Raw genomic sequence first — 22,112 nt, 5'->3', positions numbered from 1 at the left:
CTACTGAAAAATTACCAACATGAAGAATTTCTAAGCAGTCACATGTATATGCCCTTTCACCTCCTATGAAACAGGCACTCCTCATATATATGTATATATATATATATAGAGAGAGAGAGAGAGAAAGAGAGAGAGAGAGAGATAGGTATATAGGTGTATATATAGGTATATTTTAAACACATCTTTTTTTAATAGATATGGGAAGTTGTACAATTCAATCATCAATAAAGCTTCATGCAAGCATGTTTTTGCCATCCACAGTTAACTTTTGGCTTCATTGTGATTTTTCTTCCCTGTTACATTTTTATTGTAATCAAATCCTTTGAATGGGATTTCTGTTTTAAAATTTTCCAGCTACTTATTGGACATATTGGCTAGATTTACTGACTTTTTAATTTGATAAAAATAAATACGTTAAAACCTATGTTCAGGCTTCCTTGTTTTCATCATTGATTTTGGTACTTTGATGCTCTATATTAAATTGTATGGAGAATATCAAGCACTTCTACTTACTATAAAGCATAGATGTTACGCTGTTTAAAAATGCAGCTTGTATGTTACCTCATCCCACCCCCCCCTTTTTTTTTCTGTTGAGGCATTTTGAAATGGGTAGAATTACTTCTCTTTAAAATATTCAAATACTGAAGTATTCCTCAGTATTTTAGGCTTTTGGTTTTGGGGTTTTTTTTTTTTTGGTTTGGTTTGTTCTTAACAAATTTCAGCTTATCAGTTCTGTGTGTTTTGAAATCTTAAACCTTTGAAACTCTAAGTAAATAGTCAGAAGCATACCAATTTTTTAGAGTGAAATTTTTTCATTTTCCAGAAGAGGTCAGCAGAATTCCACCTCTGATGTCTAGGACAACTTTCAGATACATGTTTCCTGCACACAAAGATACTCAAATTTTCATTTGTTTGCAGGAACAGTGCATGTAACATAGAATATAGTGAGACTGTTTTCAAATAAAGTTATTCTGTATACACATCAACTAGTTAAAATGTTTTTTAAATGTAAAAAAAAATGGGCTTAGAATTATAGTTCTGTAAAGAACTGTTAAATTGACAGAGCATTATTGTTGCAGGTATGCTGGATTTCTTCTATTTTAGCTGTACATTAGCAGACTTGTCCATAAGGCTGTGATTGTCAGAATGACCATTCCTTTATACATTTGGCCATTTCTGCCTGTGTTCATCATAGCTGTGTTACTGTTTCCCAGGAAAGCTAAAGTCAGCAATATTTTCATGGCACTAATTGTGCTAAAAGAGTTGGATACTTTTTATACCTTCTATAAAAACTTCCTTCCTTAAATGTGAAGATTTTGAAATACATGTGGGAAGTGTCAATGGCAACTATAGAAGCAGATTTCTGTTGTCCCTTGTAAAGAAAAGCTAACATGCTACTTTTACGTTAACATAAACATTTTTTAGCCTTTCACAGCCTTCAAATATTAAATATGATTAGCTCCTTTGTTATGAAAAACTAGACTTTTGATTTACTTCCTCCTCCTGTTAAGCTTTGTCCTTTCTTTGTCATTGCTGTTAAAGTCTGCAAAGAAGTCTGCAAAGAACAGAGCAATATATTAATGCGGGGAGAGGGAAAGCCAGTTCAAGCTCTTTCTTTAGCACTAATTGGTTGATGCTCTTAATAGGGCTATAGAAAAAGAGAATGGTACTTGCAGTCATAGAATTCAGGCAGCACTTGACTTTCCCTAAATTTTATAGCCTGAATTGTTTTACGCATCGATGTTTGTGTATTTAGTCTTTACAAGTATCAGTCTTTTCAGTCTGGTGATGGCAAGATAGAAGAGTCTTTGAGTTTTGTGCTGTATGTTCCTGAAAATAAAAATTCATTATGTCTAAGTTGTTAGTGGGTCCACGCTTTTTTCTGTAGGGGAATGCAGATGAAGATATTGGAGTRGTTCTCACAAAAAACTATGAGGTTSTGGAATTACTGTGTTATACCGTAAAACCCAGAAGTAACTATCTTATTGATCAAGTCATGAAAGGGGAGCAACCACTGCTCCAACTGATACTTAAGTGTAATATATAATTGCAACTTGTATATTTTGTATGCTTTCCTAGCTCATGTATTTAAGTTTTAGATATGAGTGAGAGCAGTTTTTGGAAAATACCAAATTCCCTCTAAGTGTGCTGTAGCTACTTTACTGTGTCCAAGTATTAACTTTTAAAAAGTCATCTATGAACTTTTCTACATGTGATAACCAAGGTACTGCATTACATGAGATAGCATATGTGTCTCCTTAAAACCTGAAGGTCACTTTTGGAATGAAATACTCAGTCCAGGAAAATGTATTATTTTTGAATAGGAGAGCTGGTAAGAACTGAGTATTTTTTGGCCTATAAAGTGAGATCAGGCCAAAGGACTCCAGGACTAAACCAGGACTCAGGTGCTCCAATCTCCGTCAAAGGCACTGAGTCTGCAGAAAAAGACCTGAGCAACTTAAAGTTGGAAGGGTTTGGTGGAGTGGTTTCTAAGTCTTTCTTTAAAAAGTGGTCAGGGTTTTCATCCATGCTCCTGATCTAGCAAGATGATGTATCCTGTTATGGATATGCCTCGTGACTTACAAAGAAAGTAGTAGTGATATTTCCCGTGCTTAAAGTTAAGGATCTTGTAATGTTCTTTGCTAGTTAGGTAAATTTTAACAGACTTTTTTTTTCAAGGATTACTGAAAAAAAAATTACTGATGTTTAGCTGCAGTATTCTGTCATGATATCCTATTGCAGTTCTTGCAAGCAGATTGTCACCTTGCCTTTCAGCCTTGATCCAGATGATTTATGAATATATTTGAAATGACAGATCCTAAAGCCAGTCCAAATTATGATGGGAAGATCCTTCCTTTACAAGAACCAGCCCTTCTTATACTTTGCTTCCTACTTCTTTAACCTTATTAGATGACTAGATGACATTTTCCATATCTTGTGACAACCTGATTTAAAAGCTTTTGGTGAGGGACTTCAAAATTTTTGAAAATTCAATACTTCAAACACTTACTCCAGCCCCAATCCTCTGATCCACATCTTGACATCTTCAGAGATCACAAATATATCGGGCCTGAATAATTTTCTAAATGTATTAATAGTCTGACTATTAAATCTATGGACACTTCTGTCTGTTTCTTTTTTGTTCAAGATGCAAGATTGTTCCATAGGTGTAGATAATTGAGGCTGCAGCGTCTCTCATGAGGAAAGGCTGTGAGAGCTGGGCTTGTTCAGCCTGGAGAAGAGAAGACTGAGAAGGGATCTTATGTGTATAAGTATCTGAAGGGAGGTTGTGAAGAGGATGGGGCAGAGTCTTCTCAGCGGTGCCCACTGATAGGACTAGAGGCAACATGCACAAACTGAAACACAAGAAGTTTCATCTGTACATGAGGAAAAACTTCTTTAATGGAGATATTCAGAAACTGTCTGGACACGATCCTGTGCTCTGGGTGACCCTGCTTGAGCAGCGGGGTTGGACTAGATGATCTCCATAGGTCCCTTCCAACCCCAACTATTCTGAGATTCTGTGTGTAGTAATAACAGTTTGAGCAAAGATAGCATTTGGATCAGAGAGCCTGTTAAGTTCCAAGAGTTTCCCCCCAAAATGATTCAATTTTCTTTGTATTTGATCTTGGCCGACTTCTTCAGACATTCTGACTTACTGTTTTATTTGTGAATCCATTAAAATGTCATGACTGGAATTTAATTTACCATGATACTCAGTTGTGGGACATAGCTTTGGTTGATGTGGACTCTTTAGCATCCTATTTTGTGTACTAGATTTTAGTTTAATCCTTTTTATAAAGATCACTTACCATCCAGCAGCATTTCTAAGCTTTAAAAGTTCTCTAGTCAATTTTTTTGATTTTACAGTATCTACAGTGGCTATTTGTAGAAGCTTTGAAGGATTTGACAAGCTTTATGTTTTCACAGATGTTCGAAAGGTAGGAGAATTGATACTTGAAGTGTCTGAAAATCTGTGTAAAGCCATATGAAGTATTGTGGCTTGCACAACAAAGAAGCAGCTGAGGGTCGTTCAGTAGAAGAGAAAGCAAGTGGCTGTTTCCTGTTTTCATGCTTTATCTTCTGAACACTAGCGTTAGGGAAAATATTTGTATCTGAATGAATGGAATATTTTAAAATAATTAACCTATTATTTAAATTAACTTATTTTTTGTAAATGTTTGTAATTATACTTTGTATCTGTGCTGAAGGTGGGAGTCTAAATTCGGAGCGGTGCACCTAAAAACTTTTCTCTATGAGAGTAAATTGTTCCTGGTTCTACTGTGAACTAGACTGAGAAACCGTTAAGAAAAGAGTTCTCGTATCTTGTTTGGAATCTCACTGGGGGAATACGTATGTCCTGCTTAATATTATGAGCTATACATACATATACACACACACACACACACACACACACACACACACACACACACACACAGCTATACATATGTATGTGTGTGTGTTAGCTATACATTAGCTATACGTGACTTGACATGTCATTAGTGTGATGACAATATTAGCAGGCATACTCTCTGCAGTTTTAATTAAGGTGTCTGTTAGGTACACATTAAACAATCTTTGTGAGCCTCTGGAGTCTTCCAAATAACCTTTGCCTCATTCAGTGTTTTGTTTTAAGATGTTGAGAGGCAACGAATAATGGTTACTTAGGAAGTTATACGTGTGATGTTTTCAAATGTCAAACCATTTGTGAGAAAAGAGTTTCTTCTTGTGTAATACTGGAATTAAATTATAAGTTGCATCAGTCTGACATTTGCTACAGATGTCTTATGAAACAACATGAATGTATTTGTAGAGGGCATTTGTGAACCTTATTCAAGAATGTATGCATTTCAAAGTTTTTGGAGTAACTTCTTGTAAAAGTTTCAGCTATTTTGAAAGAAAAGACTACGTGCAGAATGCATGCAAATTATTTCAGGGACCATTTAGTAGACAAATATTAAAGGGAAATTTAAATGAAAACATTAAACCTTACCAAGAATGGTTTGAATAGTATTACACATATTCTGCCGATGTATAGAATTAATACAATTTTCAAAGAGTAGAACTGTTTGCATTTTATGAGCTTCCAGTTGAATGTGAAAAACAACAGTTATTTGCGGAAAAAAATCTGCAGATTTGGTTTTAATTAAAATTTCTATAATTATTATCAGGTAATAGCTAAAAGAAAAGAAGATTCTGGAAAAATAAAACTCTTACTTCATTGGACACCAGAGGACATGTGAGTATATTGCTAGTGATGCAACATTTAAATGGGGAAGAATTTACAAGGGGGTAAATGTGCTGTCTATCACTAAATTATGTTATACCTTCCTTTTAATATTTAAATTAAGTTTTATTCTTAGCTTTTTCTTTTTAGTGGTTTAGAAGTTTAAAAAATAATAAGCAACACTTTTCTACTTTCAATTAATTTTACTTTGACTGCCAAGTCTGTAAACTCTGTCGCTACCTGTTCAGGTAAACTTTAAACTGAACTGTAGATATTAATAGCAAGATCTTCTAGTTATTGAATGGGGAGTTCAGGTTGATTTGCTGGCTATCTACATAAGGAAATCTATCATCAAGACATCTCCCCCCACCGATTCATCATGATTCTGAAGTATTTTTAGGAACAGAACTGTAATCAGCAGCATTACAATTGAAACGCAAGAAACGTAGGTGCCAAAATTTGACAGTAAATTTCCCACAGTTAATGCTTAAAGTGTCTGTCCCATATTGCTGCTTCTTTGGCTTCTCTCACTGAAGTCTGGAATTCTCTTCCAACATGCTTGGTTGTTTTTTTTGTCTTGGTTTATCAATGCTTTGCCCTATTCCAAATGAATAGCTTCATATGTAATGTAAGATGAAGGTATTACCTTCAGGTTGGCTTGGGACATATGCAGTAGTGTCAAACACTTTAAAAATAATTCATCTACTTTGCTGAATATTGCTGAGATCTTGTTTTTCTGACTCCCAAATAAGAAAAGAATTTATGTACAAATATTAAGGTTTTAATTATATGGAAAAGTAGAATAAATTTTTGGTTTCCACTTTGTTCTAACATTATTAGGAGAGCCAGTAGGAGAGTAGTTTAGCAAGTATTGTGTGATCCATGTTTTCCACAAGTTTTAAGGGAATTAACTACTTTTTCTTCTAAAGGTAAGTAGAATTATAATAGATATTCATTCTTGGGGCTATGCTCCTGCATACAGCTGAAGTTGTTGGGATATTAAGCTCAGACACTAAGATAAATAGCTGCATAATTAGGCAGGACGTGTAAGTTTAGAAATTCTTCCTTTAACTTTACTTTTACTAGAAAGAGATCTCTGTCATTAGATAGGGATATATTAAGTTTCAGGAAGAATATTGGATTTTTCTGCACAGAAAATAATTATACAAGATAAATACTTATAGTTTGTCCAGTTACCTTTTAAAACTAGAGAACTTTACAGATTCACTGTTACCATTTAAATGATTGAGTGGGAAGGTGATACAAAGCCTTTGTATAATAGAACTCTGGTACCTTTTGCTTAGGTGAAGTGGTTTAAATTACTAAGTTTTGTAGTTTCCTAAATTAGTCATGTGCAGTAGTGTGAACTCAGCAGTGTGAATCTATTGCAACTTCTATCTGCAGAGGACCAAGGTTGCTGGTAAGTGATCTGCAGGAATGTTTGACTTCTTGGTGTCATTTTAAAGTATCATTAGCTGTTTATTCTCTGCAAGTTTCAAGCAATTTGGGAAGGGCTTAATAAAATGTTCTAGTAAAAGATGCAGTTTTTTACTGCCTTTTAGGACAGTTGAACATTGTATGTAATTATTTTGAAATTATTCTTACTAAAATATTACAGAAAAAGATTATTGCATCCTAAAAGGTTTAAGCATAAAACACCCTTGGAACATCAGAAGCAAACTGAATATTTCAAAGTACTTTTTTTTTTTAATAGAAAATCAACTCAGCTTTTTGATCATGCAGAAGAATACATTTTTAGAACATTGGAGAAGACAGGTTGTTCAGTGAAGTTGGGCATCCATGAGAGACTGTAGATGCTGCTTAGATAGTTTAAAAGAATAATATATTTAATACTGATATTTCTTGGTTTTGAGAGGGGTAGTTAGGTACATTTCCTGTGCTGAATGACTTAGCTTTGAACCGCTGAGTTTTCAGTAGACTCCTTTTCATTTGACCATTGCAGTTAAGATCAGCAGATACAATGTATCATGGCTCATGCTATCCATCTGTCTTACACAGTGAAGTTATTCATGCTTTAGAAAAGTTGAATGCAATTATGATGATTATTTTCCATTGTTGTGAGCTGTTCATCACTCTTTCAGATGGAATAATAATGATTTAGCTTTTTCTACTTTGAGTCATTTTGAGAAACTGTTAAACTACTCCTAGTTTTCTGTAGCTTAAATACTTCTTCAAGAAAAGTAGATACCAGTCTAGAGAAGAATTTTCTTCCTATGAAAGCAGGAAATAGCTTTTCAGTTTTTTAGAGTAGATATTTATTCTCTTTGAGCTCTTTATGAAAGTATTCCCTTTCCTGAGTTGCTGGTCTTGTATGTAAAGGATTTTCTTATCTGTTGTTAATTTGTATCCTTTTGTATCCTCAGCATATAACTCAGCATATTTGAAATGTCTTCCAGATTTTTTTACAGCATTTTCTGCCCAATATAATTTCTGAAAAAAACTGATTTCCCCATTATTAAGAAAAGACAGATTTTTTTTCACCTTTCATGATCCATATTAAACCTCAGTGACACTATAGATTGCCTCCAGTTTTTTTCTTCCACATTCAACGGAAAAGGGGAAATTGTATTATTGTATTCCTGGAGACACCAGGATAGAAGTTCTCTCTCATTATGTTTTTGGGAGGCTTAACCAAAAAACTGTATTTGAGCTGCAGCTAACTTATTGCTGAAGAATTGTTTCACTTGAATGTTTTTCCAAACTTTGTAAAATTGCATACAACTTCAGTCAGAAAAATACCTATTCATTTTTGCTGTTTTGAAAAATGTTAGGTTCTTCAATTTGAAACTTGTTTCAAAAAATAATCATTTTTAAATTACTAATTCAAACTTTTTTTCCTCCCTGAGTTTTTGGCTCCTAGGTCATTTAAAATATTCATTTTATGTGTACTTAAAATAACTTTTTTTTTTTTTCTCCCACTAGTGGAAGCAAATGGATCACTTGTTTGCTTTGCACAGCCTTGGTCAGTGCCTGCTCTTGGAAAGAGGGAAAAGGCCGTCAAGACCTCTGCCCAGTGCCCCTTTTAACAATGTGTCACCGATGTCAAGGTGTTAACCTTAGTAGAACCGTAAAAAAAAAATTGATCTTGGTAAAAGCTGCAGCAGTGCAACAAGCCACTCTGAAGCAGACATTTAGTTTCCAGGCCTTGAAGTACAAAGTGTAGGCTGGTGTACATTACCACTAGCCCTCCTCCACAAGCTCCACTGCAAGTGGCCCTGAAATAACATTTCTCTTTAATGTGTAATGGCAGAGTTTTATTCCATCTCACAAGGAGAAATGGTACATAACCAAAATACTTTATGGTGTTTATCTGAATTTCCTCAGAAGATAATTGAACAATTAACTTCAGCAAAGATGGAGCATTCTGACATTAAGCACTTAAAGCTTTGAATGTATAGAGCAAGCAAATTATTCTAGCCTAATGTTCAGTGCTTGCAGTATTCTAGCCTTCATTTACTTCTTGACACTTTGACGGCATCAAACAATTCTACATCCAAAATAGTGAACTATATTCAAAGATCTATTTGTTCTGACTATCCATTCTCACACTGAAGTGTTAAAATAGAGAATGTAGTGCCATTACCACTGTATTTTTGGTTTAGTGGTTTCTGGAATAACTTTAATTCTGTTTAGTATCTCTTTCACTTTATGAACTTGAAAGGCTTTGAAGTATAACGTGTAAAGATGGGCTGTCCTTTCCTCACTCCAGTGAAGATGCTTTTTAACCAGTGAAATGTGAAGATCACATATAAAAACTTCATATGTACTAGTTTACCACATAATTTTATGGTAAGAAAAAGGGTTGATCTTTTTTGAATATTTTTATTTTATTTATTTATTCATAGTCTGCCTGATGTGTGGGTAAATGAAAGTGAGCGACATCAATTAAAAACTAAAGTAGTTCATTTATCAAAACTACCAAAAGATACTGCCTTGCTTCTGGACCCAAACATTTACAGGTAATGTCTTAATTTCGAAATTTTCTTTATTTAAATACAGTCTTAAGCCTCACTTAACTTTTTGACGTTGGAAAATCAGGATTGTTAATGCATTATACATCAGAACACGGAGCCTCCATCCTGTCAGCGTCCAGTAGTTAAGTTCTGAGGTCTTAAGTCATTCAGAATTACTTAACTTCTTGAACTGAACTCTAGTTACTGAGAAACGGGGAATGTGTATTTACCAAGTGTATTTTACTTTTTTGTGCTTGGTGTACAGAAATTCTAGTAAAGGAGGTACATACAGTGGAATCCTGAAAGATCACTTCTGTTAAGATCACATACTGGTTTGTATACCAATTTTTTTAAAGTCCAAATTTATCTTTACATATTTTATATTCAGCTGTAATACATGCAGTATTACCTTGAAATCTGTACTTGTATACAAGTACTGTTATTTTTTTTACTACAAGATTCGTTAGAGGGGGACAAAAAGGGATGGTACATGTCACGTGTCTTTAAGCTGCATTCGCATTTGTGTTTTTAGGATTTCAGGTTGGCTTCCAATCCATCTTTCTAATAATTTCCTGATTTTTTTTCCCTGCCTCTATATTACTGCTCTCAAGTAATTGTCAGTACCCACAGTTCTCTGTGTGTACAGTTCTTAAAGGTAATCTGAAATGCTTTATTTGTTTTATTTTTTTTGAAGGTCTGAAGATGTTAACAGAATGTAATTATAGGCTTATTTTAAGATATTTGAAAATGGAGAGGAAAAAGTTTTTCTGTCATGACTATAGTTCAGTGTTCTTATATTTCTTCCATAACATCTGATGACCTAGTGTCACAGAACACAAATTTGAGGTCCTGACATGTAATAAGCCTTTCAGTTCACCTTTACTACTCAGTGTATTTCACTAATTAAATTAATGAAAACTTGGTTTAAAATAAAAAGATAGATCATTATACTAAATGTGATGTCTTTATAAATGTAAGTATTTGAAATACTTACTTTAGTGTGAATTATTGAACAGTATTTCATAAAAATGTTATAGGGAAATTGGATTGTGTATTTTTAAAACTGTTTAAACATAGTGGCTGATTTATAACCTAATTCAGGTATTAATTGTCTTTATACTGATTACCTTTGCAGAACTTGATAGATTGTTTTTATTTGAAAATGATAAAATAACCTTTTAAAATAAAAATGAAATGATTTGGGGGATGAAATACTTGGGGAAAAATGAGCCTCCTCTCCAAATAAAATTAAGATGCCTTCACGTAATTTGTTGGATTAGATTTTTAGCAGTATAGATCAGCACGTCATTAAAGAGCTTTGGGGTCAGCTATAGATGAGATCAAAGAAATAAAGGTGAAGACCAAAACTTTGTATAGGGAAAAAGTAGCTAAGAGAATTCAGACACAGCTCTTGATTTTATGATTCAATGATGACTTCAGTAGGAAGTTTGAAATAATAATTGTCTCTAATGTATGCTAATTTGGGCTCACATAAAATGGTTTTCAGTTTTAATCATATTAAATGAAAGTAGATTGTGTATAATCATGACTTCATAGTACACTTTAGCTGACTTAGACTTTTGTTTCAGAGTTTTTATGTAAAATCACACTATCTTCTTTTACAGAACAATGCCCCAGAAGAGATTGAAGAGGTAAAACCAAGCAAGTGGGGACACCTGCAGTCTTAGTCACTGACAATGGATTTAGAAATAAAGTTGCACATTAGTCAAATCCCATCTTTTTTTTTTTTTTTTTGATAAATATTTATGCTTAGTGTAAACATTCTGTGAATGAAGTTGATGCTTCTGTGGAATATATTAATATATTACTGTATATCCACATTTTCATGGAATGGTACAGTGGGAGACTGAGCAAACACTCTTCTGGCAACTTAGTGGAACAACTAAAAGGCTTTGCATGCTTGCTTCTTTAAGCTGCTTTTTTCTTTAGTGAATACAATAGTTTATATTTGATGAAAAGAAAAAGTAACCATCACCATTTACTCATAATTGTCACAAGAACTGTTAACATGCTATTAGGTTTCTTGTCAATGATAACGAACTATAACGCGTCCCAGACAGTAAAACAGCTACCAAGGGATTATCTTGTTGCCCTTTCAGTATGGTGGATAGTAATCATTTGTCATTTGTAATCTTGTGTCCTTTTGCAGATCTCTAAGATATGTTGAATTATAATGTTTAAACAGATGTTGATGGAATGCTTGTCTTTTCCAAACGGCTAAGAATACATATAGTACAGTTTAAAGATGTTAACGAGTGTTGCAGTATGTCTGACCCCCTTTTCAGGAGTAGTAAAGTATGTTAATGAGATCTACTTTTATGTGATCCGCATCAATGGACGGTTTTTGAAAAACCTCTACTTAAGCAATTAGTGTTATTGGTGTTTTATTTTACTTTTTTGACCCTTTAGGATCCCCATTCGCTTGTAAAGTATACTTTTTTTTATTTGGCCTGATGTTTTCTAGATGTAAAGAAAATGGTATTTTTWAAAAAAAAAAATCTAGAAATTCAATCCTTTATGCACCAAAGTTGGCTTTGAAAAGGAAAGTAAAATCACTTTCTTGCTTAATAAGCAAGAAGCCATGGATTTTTTTAACTGACAAATAGAGATGTGTCTAACCTGTTAGTCTTTGTATGGAGACAAAAATGTTGCATATAGATAATAGGACATTGCTTGTAAATATTTCAGCAGATTTGTAATATATTTTTATATCATGAAATGTACTGTAGATGTTTTTCTAGAGCATGAAAGTTAAAATGTATATACTATGGTAGAAATAATATTGAAGGATATTGTAATTCACTAGTGCTGCCAGAAGAATTGTTTAAAAAAGCACCTTCCTTAACAATAAAAAACCTTCTTTTACATATCTAAGGGACTATATACTACTGTTAGTATCTGTTGTAAGAACAAAAATGCATTGAACATCCTTCCCAGAAGTCTTAGAGGGATGAATAGTACCCATAATTAATTCATGGCGCTTCTTTCTAATAGTGAAAATGAAATTAGTTTTTTCCTTGATCTTGGAAGGAACTAATATGTAAAATTTGTATGGATATATGCAGTCAAACTGCAGAATTAGTCCTCCTTATTGGGGAGGAAATTACTACAGTGAATCTAATAACCAGCAGTTTTTACACTAAATTTTTATTAAATAGAATAAAACTTAGAAGTAACCCTTTGGTTGCAGAAGTGAGCATATCTTAATATAATACAAATGCATTCTGCATTGGTACTGACACGAGAGCTTTGCTTAGCTCCAACGGGTTAAAATGTTACTTATATACATGAAAAAAATCTTATCAAACAAAATGAAGTGCAGATTAAAAGCACCACTAATATAAGATGTTCTGGAATGGTTGTTTAATAAGGGTATTATTCATAAAATATGTAGTGATGTGACTTTATTTTTGAAAAAATGCAGTGTTTTGTTTTGTTTTTTGCTTGAGCACTTCACCTACTGCTTTTTCTGTACCTATAAAGTAATCCGCAATCTTTGTTTCTTTTTTGAATTTGTTATAAAATTGCCAAATAGAAGTGTTTCAGATATAGTTTGTATTTGTATTTTTTTAATTTTATTGCTTCATGAGTTTCTTGTAAGTCATTTACAATTGACAGATGATTGTAGACCTTGCCTGAGTATTTTTTCTAATAAAACAGAGCAAACAACCTCATTATTAGCTTGAAAATTGTAAGATTTCAATGAAGTTTTTGAAAGTAAATACAAAAAAGTCACTATCTCTTTATTTCCTCTGTATATAACAAAATGCATACCTTTACATAATTGGGAGTCCATGGATTCAAGTCATGTATTTTCATGTAAATTGTGACTTTTTCCTCTTGGGTTTGCAAAAAATAGTCTGATGTCATCATGATACAACCTCTGTCTTGGAAGGAGAAGTCAATTTAAAATCAAAACATCTGGGAACAGATGGCTATATCAGGATTAAATTAAATTTTTCCCTAGCAGTGAAAAGGTAAGTGAATATTTGCATTTTTTTTTAACTTGAAGTTATCCAGATGAATTAATAAAAAAATTTATGCTTACAGATTGTTTGTATTCTAGGTATTAGGTAATTACTTGATGCTGTTTTATGTTTCAAGTGACAATCACTTACTAGTAAAGCTATGGTGTGATTGTGTGTGTGTGTGTGTGTGTGTGTGTGCGCGCGCGTAGTATTCTGGTTTTGATAGAATACCAGACATACGGAATTGGCATAGAATGCCAGGGAGTTTGTCACTTTCTCCTGAAAAATTTCTTCCTTTTTCCTTATTCTTGAAATTGTTATGAAATCATTACTTTTACAAGTTTTGAGTAGTTCTAGGTTCTTTCTGGATATAAGAGAGGTTTCTCTCTATATTTCTAAATAAATTATTTTGAAATATGTTCTCCAAATACCCACAGAATGGATTCCTTCCCAACTGGAGTGTTTGTTTTCTTTGTAGAAGGTGTTATCAGGATAAACCTACAGTTATTTCCAGACTAGCTTAATTAATAACATTACAAATTCATTCTTTTCACTCAGAGGTTCTGTATTTTCTTTAATACAGAGCAGAAGGTAAGCAAAAGAAAATGGCGAATTGTGCAGTTGAAAATAAATTATGGCAAAGTAGTCGTTTAATTCTGCTTCTTTAAAATGCAGGGTTTTTCCTGTGCTCATTGAGCATGAAACTAAGTATGTCACTTGGTCTTAAGGTGTTATTGTTTAAAATTATAAATGATTAAGCTATATTTTATTGTAAATATTTTAATAAACATACTTGATGACACTTGGATTTTAAATTAAATATTATAGTTTTATAGAGAATAATTAAATTTATTTATAAAAGATTTTCAAAATGAAAATTATCATAATTAAGGTATCTCATGGCATTTCCTACAGCTTTATTAATCAGTAAATTTAAGGGGGCATAAACTATATTCTGATTTGGGTGGAGATTTTCTTAGTTTTCATCATTAGTTGCAAGACTTCCTTCCTCGGGATCAAAAGTGTCTTATTCGTGTGGGACCTCTTTGCGTCATTCTGCAGGATCTCTGCTATCTTAATCTATGTTGGATTCTAGGCTTTGTCATGGAAAAAAAATAGAAAAAGTATGGTGTAATGAGAAGGTCCTGAAGCAACTTAAATTTGAACCACCTAATTAATGTTGGTAACCTTAGTTTAAATACATGCTGAACTACTGAAAATTTCCTGACATAACGGGGAAGGCTAAGAGGGAACCAGGTTGTGGAAATGAAGGCCAAAGAAGAAGCCAGTTCTGCCAAAACACATCAGGGGATTTCTGCCCAACTTGTTCCTACTATCTCCCTTCTAGAGATCTTTTCAGGAGGGGATGGAATAAGCCCTTGCAACATTACAAGCTATTAAGTGCAGTGACTAAGTGACAGGTTACCAGCCCTGCTGAGAGGGACCTGGGATCCCAATGGAAAGCAAGCTGAATGTGAGTCAGCAGAGCACCCTGGCAGCCATGAAGGCTGCTAACATCCTGGGTTGTAGATTGAGAGAAGAGATTGTTTCCCTTTGCTGTGCAATCACTATGCCTCATCTAGAATATGACATCTGGTTTTGGAGCCCCCAGATGCTTCTAAACTTAAGTGAATCCAGCAGAAGGCCACCAAGGTGGTCAGAGGACTGGAACTTGTGGTCTGTGAGGAGAGGCTGAGGCAACTGGGTAAGTTCATCCTGGAGAAGAGAAGGCTTTGGAGCATCTTAGCATCTGCCTTCCAGTACATAAGAAATTTTCAAGAAGGTGGAACCAGGCTCTTTAGGAGCACAGAGCAGGAGGATGAGGGTCAGTGGTCATCAACTGAGGTGGGAGATATTTTTCACTGTGAGGACAGTCAGGCATTGAAATAGATTACTCCAAGAGGTGGTAACATGTCTGGCTTCGGAGGTTTTCAAGTCCCAGGCAAAACTTTGAGCAAGCTGGTCTGAATTCAGTCTTGTGTTGCCCTGAGCAGGAGGTTGGATTAGAAGCTCTTCTGAGGTCCCTCCTGACCTGAATCATTCTGTGCTKCTGTGATTCTGAACTAAGCAGGATTTGTCTCCCAGCCTATACTCTTAGCCAGATAGTTTTGATTATTTTAGCAAGCTGTTCATATGTGATGATGGCTGCAATTGTTTGAACACTGACCAGCTGCGGCAGTAACTTGGGCCTAGGGCTTTAGTCTGCATTTATTTTGGAATACAATATGCTTGAATTCCACTGGCTGGGACTGGGCCTGGTAAGCTGATCTGAGCTTCTATACTGGAACTTGTACACTGTGATGTATTGCTTGACTTAGCGGGACTTGCTTTCCATTGGTAATAGAAGGATGATTTGTAAGGCAGCGCTGCTGACAGTTGAATTGTGAAGCATGCAGCAAATGGAAGACGAGAGTTAATACGTTACGTTGGGCACAGAAGCTTTGAAAACTTCTGCGTGTAGCTCATTTACCCTCTCTGAATTTGTCCCTGTGTTTTTTTTTAACTTACAGTCTGGACTTGAAGACCTATGTTTGAATTTGTAGCAACTGGAAGAGAAATTATTTCAGATGAATTATGTCTTTAGTTCCTCCATCATGGCGTTTGCATCTTATCCTAATACTTGCTGAACATGTGTGTTCTAATTTTTTGATACTTAAGTCTATTTTCAAGGTAGACATTGATATTCTGAGAATGTTGGTCAGAAAAGGGCATGAAATGCTTACTCATTAAGCCTTGGATGATAACAAGGAGTTTCAGAAATTTCAAATGTTTGTGGATGTCTTGCTCTTTAAAGGTGTCTCAGAAGATAAAGTACTGAATCTACCTCTTTGAAAGTTAGAGTGCACCTGAATATCTGTACCAGAATCACTAGTCCTTTTGGARTAAGTTGCCCTGACTTTTACCATTTTCTGAAGCTGAATAACAGGATTTTTCATGAGCAACTTCTGAGCAATGAAGGATGTCTTTGCCTTTTGCTTAAGCATATGGAAATTATTTTCTGGGACCATTTACTATCCTTTGGGGGGCAACGTGCAGCTGCCTGATACTGGATCTTGTTCCACCTAATATGCTTCAAAGGATGGAGCAGAAGTACATCAGTTACTTTCTAATACATGTGTTACATATAGGTAGTTTCTCTCAAGCTGCTGTAACTTTCACATTTTGGCCCAATTGCAGTGTATATGACAGTTTGTATATTTTTCTTTTTTATATACTGTTAAGTAGTGATATCAATAGATTCTGATCTAATCATAACTATTTCTTTTCTCACTTTAGCATATGACAAGTACGGCAGGAAAAAAAAGTCACCAGGGAAGTCAGCTTTTAAAAAAGAAGATAGCTTAATCATGGTTTCTTTCAGCCATTTTCTATAAGAATGTTTTATTTAAAAACTTTCTGTGAATAGTTCTTATATGGACATGGCTTTGAAAGTAAAATAAACAGTTTGATCCCTACAAGAAAATATATTGAACRAAATATTACAGCAACAGAGGATGGTCTTAATACCATATGGATTTTTTTAGTCAAGCGAGGRGGACCTAAGGTCTTAGGTCTCTTAATTATCTTACTACTTACTCATTGCAAGCAAGAAGTGCTCTTTGGTAAATTATGTTGCAGCAAATTATGATGAAAATTTTTGAAGTACATATTCGGGGGAAAGAAACCTGCACTGTTTGTTTTGTTTGAGYGGTATGATGGGAAAAGKTTATTTAAAAATCAAGAATATCCACTAATTTGTGTGTTTTCAATAAAACCCTTTTTTCTAAAACATTCTAATTGCTTGCAAGCACATGGAATAAACTGAAGTAACGCTAACAATCAATAGTCATAATTGTTAGAAGACTACCGCTGCATTAATGACCAGTGTTCATAAATATTAGAGCTGACTCTCCTGAGGTATGCTAATAAGAAGAATGCTTACAATGCTGAAGCAATTTATTATTGTAATTTTAATTATTCTTTCTCGCAGATTGTGAACTAAAATCTGACCAACAATAAACCACTTATTCCAGAGGTTTAGGATTTTTTTCCACCATTTATTCTGTTACTGTTCCTTGAATGTAGTTGACAAAATACAGATAATCATTTAGTTATGCTGGCAAATCTTCCACTAGAGGGGAAAAAGAGACATATGTTTTGTGTTTAAAACAGATCTTGGGTTCCAGGAAAGAGGGGCAGTGGGTTTTGACTTTCCAGGTAAGAGTGTAAACCAGTGTTGCAACCTGTACCTTGGGCTGTTTGGTTGGAAATGGCAACACTGACAGTTTGTTTTTCTGCTTTTATACATCAGCTGTCCTTGCAGTGAAAAGTTTTCCTTAGACTCTTGTGTCCAGCTGTCTTAGTTTTTATACTGCCACAATAATCTACAGGGCAGGTATTATTTTGAGCTCTGACCTAATTTTATCAGAATTCTTGAGGAATGGCTGCTTTTTTAACAAAACGTATCTCTGTTTACCTCTTAACCAGGCTGGTTAAATTTCAGGGATTACAAAGCATTGTTTTCTGTCCAGTCTTTTTTGTACACTAAGTTGCCTGGCCTGCAGTATTTTTGTGCTCATACATTTATGCTGTAAATGCGTGCACAGAGGAGGACCAAAGTAAAGTTCCAGATGAACCTGTAATTCTTGCCTGCCCTCATTTTTGAAAACTTGCTGGTAACCTCATCTTAAGGTACTTTTTATTTGTAATTTGTTAAGCATTTTAAAATATAATACTAATTCCAGTGTACAGTATTTTATGATAATCTGCAAGGGTATAGCAGGATTGGAAGGTGTGATACCATTGTGCTGAGCTGTACTATTGGGGCCAAGAGAGTAATTGAGACCAGCAGTGGATGTTACCTTTGATGCAGACCTAGAAGCAAGAGGGGGAGTGAAGTGCTACTTGCAAGTTTGATGTCTGTTGATGAATGATGAGACTTAGGAATACTGGGCTTGGTTCTAGGCTGGATAGAACCAAGGTCTGTGGTCTAGAGATGAGAGCTGGAAGAACTATGGTCTAGGTTTCTGCTCTAAGATTCTATGCATTTTTTTTTTGTTTGTTTACTGTTTTCCAGCATTTTAAACTAAAGAGACAAGAAAAATGTCATTCCRGCCCAGCCACTGCTACTTTCACTGCCCAAGCACAGGATTTTTAGAGGTTTTTGTGAACACTGTTTGCATTTTAAGATGCACATGAGAGAGCATGATGGATTATTTTATTTTTATAGGTTTAAATTTCTTGTCTGGTGAAATTATATGAGACAGGGGAAGTTAACATCTTGTTGGGTATTGGTAAGCAAAAAAAGGTATTGGAATTGACTGGACAGGTCCAAATCGGGGTGAAAGAAGCACCTCATTAGGAGATTTTAAAAATAAAATAAATGGAGGAAATAAATCTTTGCTCCAAGAATTTGCAGATGAGCAGAAGCCTCAGCCTGGAAAGCAATGTTTGAAGAGATGGCAAAATAACCAAAGAAAGGGTTGCTGTCTGGTCCTTAGGTGACTGGGATTTGGCATTGCTAGTGACAGTCATAGGAGAAAGGCTGAATTCGAGAGAGTATGAACTTTCCAGGCTGATGCTGAGTATTATGGACTAGACTTCTCTATTCCATGGTGTCAGATATGACAATCCAGTATCTGGACTTGTTCACCAAGAAAAAACAGCTAAACTATTCCAAAGGGCTTCATCTGTGATGTTTTCAAGAAGTTATTGCYCCTGAACTAATTTTGCTTCCTCAAAGTTGAAATTTATCACAGCTGAAATCCAGTTGGGCTGGTTTGCTTACAGAAGCTTTTGAGTACTGTCTACTGGATGCCATTCAAAAGTTCTTTAATATCCTTTCATCTCAGTATTTTGACAGAGTTTTTCATCTCAGTGGATGTCACTGTAAAAGATCTCATCATGTATTTACTGTGGGGAGGAATAGCTGCTTTCGATTTAAGGCAGAGAGTCATTAGCAGCCCTTATGAYGAACAGACTGAGGCAAGAAAATGTACAGCCAGGGATTTTTCTTTGACTTGTAAGTTTATGGTTCGGTCAAGCAAGCTGAGCTGAAMTGCTCATATTTGAGAGGAATGTTTACTGTTCTAGGGAGATGTGTGAATCTGAACAGAAATGTACTTCCTTCTCTAATACTGGCTTGTGAGAACAGCAGCTTTCAGCGATATCCAGCAGAAGGGACAAAAGTTCCTTAAAGTTCTCTCAGACAATAGTCATTTTGGATCAGTCAGCTTTCAGATCAGTGAAATATTCAGGATGTTTGGCCACACTATACTATATTTTTATTGATGCAGCATTYTTGCGCAGTGCTTTACTTTAGCTGCAATAATCTTAATGAAAATGATGCAACTTAATATCCAGAAGCTGTACTAGTCTAACCAGGGGCCATGTAAATTTAATCACTTCATGATCTACAACAGAGTTCTAAAAGGGACRCATGAAGTGTTTGCGTACTAGTAACACACAATGATTATATAGTCAAAAACTAATTCAGTAATAGTACTAGGTGTTTAATGCTATTGATCAAACTCTGCTTTAATTTGCCTCAATGTCATTGTTAAGCCAGGTCTTTTGTGAGTCTTTTTTCATCCACATTATGTCTAAGCTCACATAGCTCAGTGAGATTTTTACAGGCAATTTACCTTGGTGCCTAGTGCCTTATTAACTTTAGAAGGATTTTATTATGGATGTCTTGCCTTGTTTCAGTTCAAGTCTGAAACCCAGACTGTGAAATCGAGGAGTGGGGCAGGACGTTGCTTGTAAGTCATTTAAGCCAAAATGTTCAATACAGGCACTAAAATATAAGTGGCTAGATATATTTTATGTTTGGATTTACACAATTTGAAGGCCAAAAAATCAGTAAATGTGTTGACCACAATATTGGAATGTAGAATTAAAGATTGTCCCTTAGAAATAAAGACATCTTAGACTGCTTAATTTTAAACAACACTTTACAGCTTTTACTTTCTAGTGAATATGAGGCAATATTGGACACTATTTACTTTTTCTTTCTTTGTGTCATAGATACTCTCTCTTAGAGCATGGAAAATACGTCAGTTACACTTAAAATAGTGTTTATAGTACAGCAGATGTGCGCATACAGTGACTGTAGTTGAAAGCCAAACTATTTAATTAGCAGCTGCTTGCAGCTGGATCCTTTCTTTTTAAATGAGTAGGGAGGTGGGGAAACATAAAAGGATGTCAAGAGATGTTCTGCTGACAGTGAGCAAATTAATGTGTAATTACTTAATAAACATGTTACTCTCAGTGTTCAAAGGCATGRTGCGACATTGCTTTCTATGCATGCTTTGCTTTGTGGTTTTGTGTACTCCCATGTTATCCCTGACCAGACACACTTGCTGTCTGATACCAATAACATTTGATTGGATTTTATAGCATTGAAAAAGGAGGGTAAGAGGTATAAAGACTGAAACTTCATTGTAGCTATTTCTTCTGCAGCTGCTGATTTGAAGGATGAGGATTTGTATAGTAGTGTCAGACCTTAGAGTCTGCAAATATTTTCCCGTGGCTAAAACAGCCTAGATTTGCTTGCTCACTTACTCCCTACTTGAGGAACACTCAAGTGCTAATGTAGGCTGCATAGGTCTGCATGGTGGCAGCAGAGGAACTAAACATTGACAAATTCATTTGAAGTAATGAAAATGCATCAGTAAGAAATAAGAGCATGTTGCAAATGATCACATTTTGGCCTTCTCTGTCAAGTGATGTCTTTGGAAATATTTCTGTCTAAGCTTTGGTTCTAAAACATGCTTCTGCTGGATGTGGAGGAAAACTAGAATTTTACTTTCTGTCCTTTTGTGGACAAACTTCCTTTCCAGTTCATGATCCATACCTACTATTAGCTTCTTCAATAACTTATACTAACAATATGAGACTGCAATGTGTAGTTGTCTTAGAAAGCAACCCTGTCTATGTGATTTCATTAAATCTTTCTGGAAGAGCAGTGATGATCTGGTCAGTTACCACATACTGTAATTAGGAAGGAGTATTTTTTTTTTCTATAATTTAGTTCTCATTGATTAGTTAGTGATAGCCTTTAAAGTGAGTAGATAAGGGTAAAAGTTAAAAGTGTGCTGTAAAACTTTARAAGAGCTGTTTGTGGGGTGTAAAGATGCCTCTGCCTTAAAGGAAATCGCTTAGTTCCCTTTTTTGTTCAGAACTGAATTACTGTGGGCAAAAGTACAAACTAAAAGCTTTAACTCTGCTAATGCCTCATCTGAGTAATCCATGAGAGACTGTACAGTAAACTGCCCATTGTAGTTTCTGAGATAGATATATCTATGTATGTATTTTTTTTCACGTGCATTTATCGCCTTGAAACCTTCTCCTGTGCTGTTTTTTTTTGGCTAGTATACTTGTTAATTTCAGTCTTAGAATGTATTTCATAATTAACAAGCATTATATGCATTCCAGTAGTAGCTGATTTCAGTGATAGGTAGACTGAATTCATGATTTTACAAAGATATTTTAAGCTGAAAAATAACATAGTTGTCAAGAAATGCAACCACACACTGCAGTTTTCATAATTCATAAATAAGAATGATGTTTCTCTTCCACGCCACTATCCTCCCAGATCCTAGGACCACACAGAATGTGTTTACCTTGTGTGTGAATTCTTGGTAAAAGTTTTAAAAATGTTTCATAGCTTTCTATAACCAAAAGATGGCAGCAATCTACTATGCTATGATGATACATAAATAAAGTATAGCACACAGTAGTGCTATTGCTTGGGCTGTTTACTTGCTTTTCTGAACCAGTTTCCTTGTATGTAATTTATTGTCTTTTGACGCAGGATGGAATTACAGCCTAACTCCTAACTTTTTCATATTGGTTAGTTTATATCTTGGACATTGCAGATGAGAACAGAAACTACTCTATCTTTCTATGCAATGGAATACAAGTGAAAGTACTTTAAAGGAA

At 34.8% G+C, this 22,112-nt stretch overlaps 1 protein-coding gene across 2 annotated transcripts in view; it reads left to right on the top strand.

Moving 5' to 3' along the window:
- The window catches only part of AEBP2 (AE binding protein 2), a 51,882-nt gene extending 38,986 nt beyond the window's left edge, over positions 1 to 12,896 (top strand). Inside the window, exons 6-9 of one of the 2 annotated variants that reach the window (XM_085323973.1) lie at positions 5,172 to 5,239; positions 9,094 to 9,207; positions 9,467 to 9,533; positions 10,827 to 12,896. In XM_085323973.1, the coding sequence (XP_085180099.1) occupies positions 5,172 to 5,239; positions 9,094 to 9,207; positions 9,467 to 9,521 (237 nt within the window). In that variant the 3' untranslated portion in view covers positions 9,522 to 9,533; positions 10,827 to 12,896. The remainder of the gene's footprint in view (positions 1 to 5,171; positions 5,240 to 9,093; positions 9,208 to 9,466; positions 9,534 to 10,826) is intronic. The other variant, XM_085323974.1, reaches the window with a different exon arrangement.
- Positions 12,897 to 22,112: the final 9,216 nt, after the last annotated feature.

This window comes from Rhea americana, unplaced genomic scaffold (assembly GCF_003343005.1).
Source record: "Rhea americana isolate MKP2758 unplaced genomic scaffold, rheAme1 scaffold_9, whole genome shotgun sequence".
Lineage (NCBI taxonomy): Eukaryota > Metazoa > Chordata > Aves > Rheiformes > Rheidae > Rhea > Rhea americana.
Note: the sequence above shows the minus strand (reverse complement) of the source record. Positions and strands in the feature narration are given on the sequence as shown.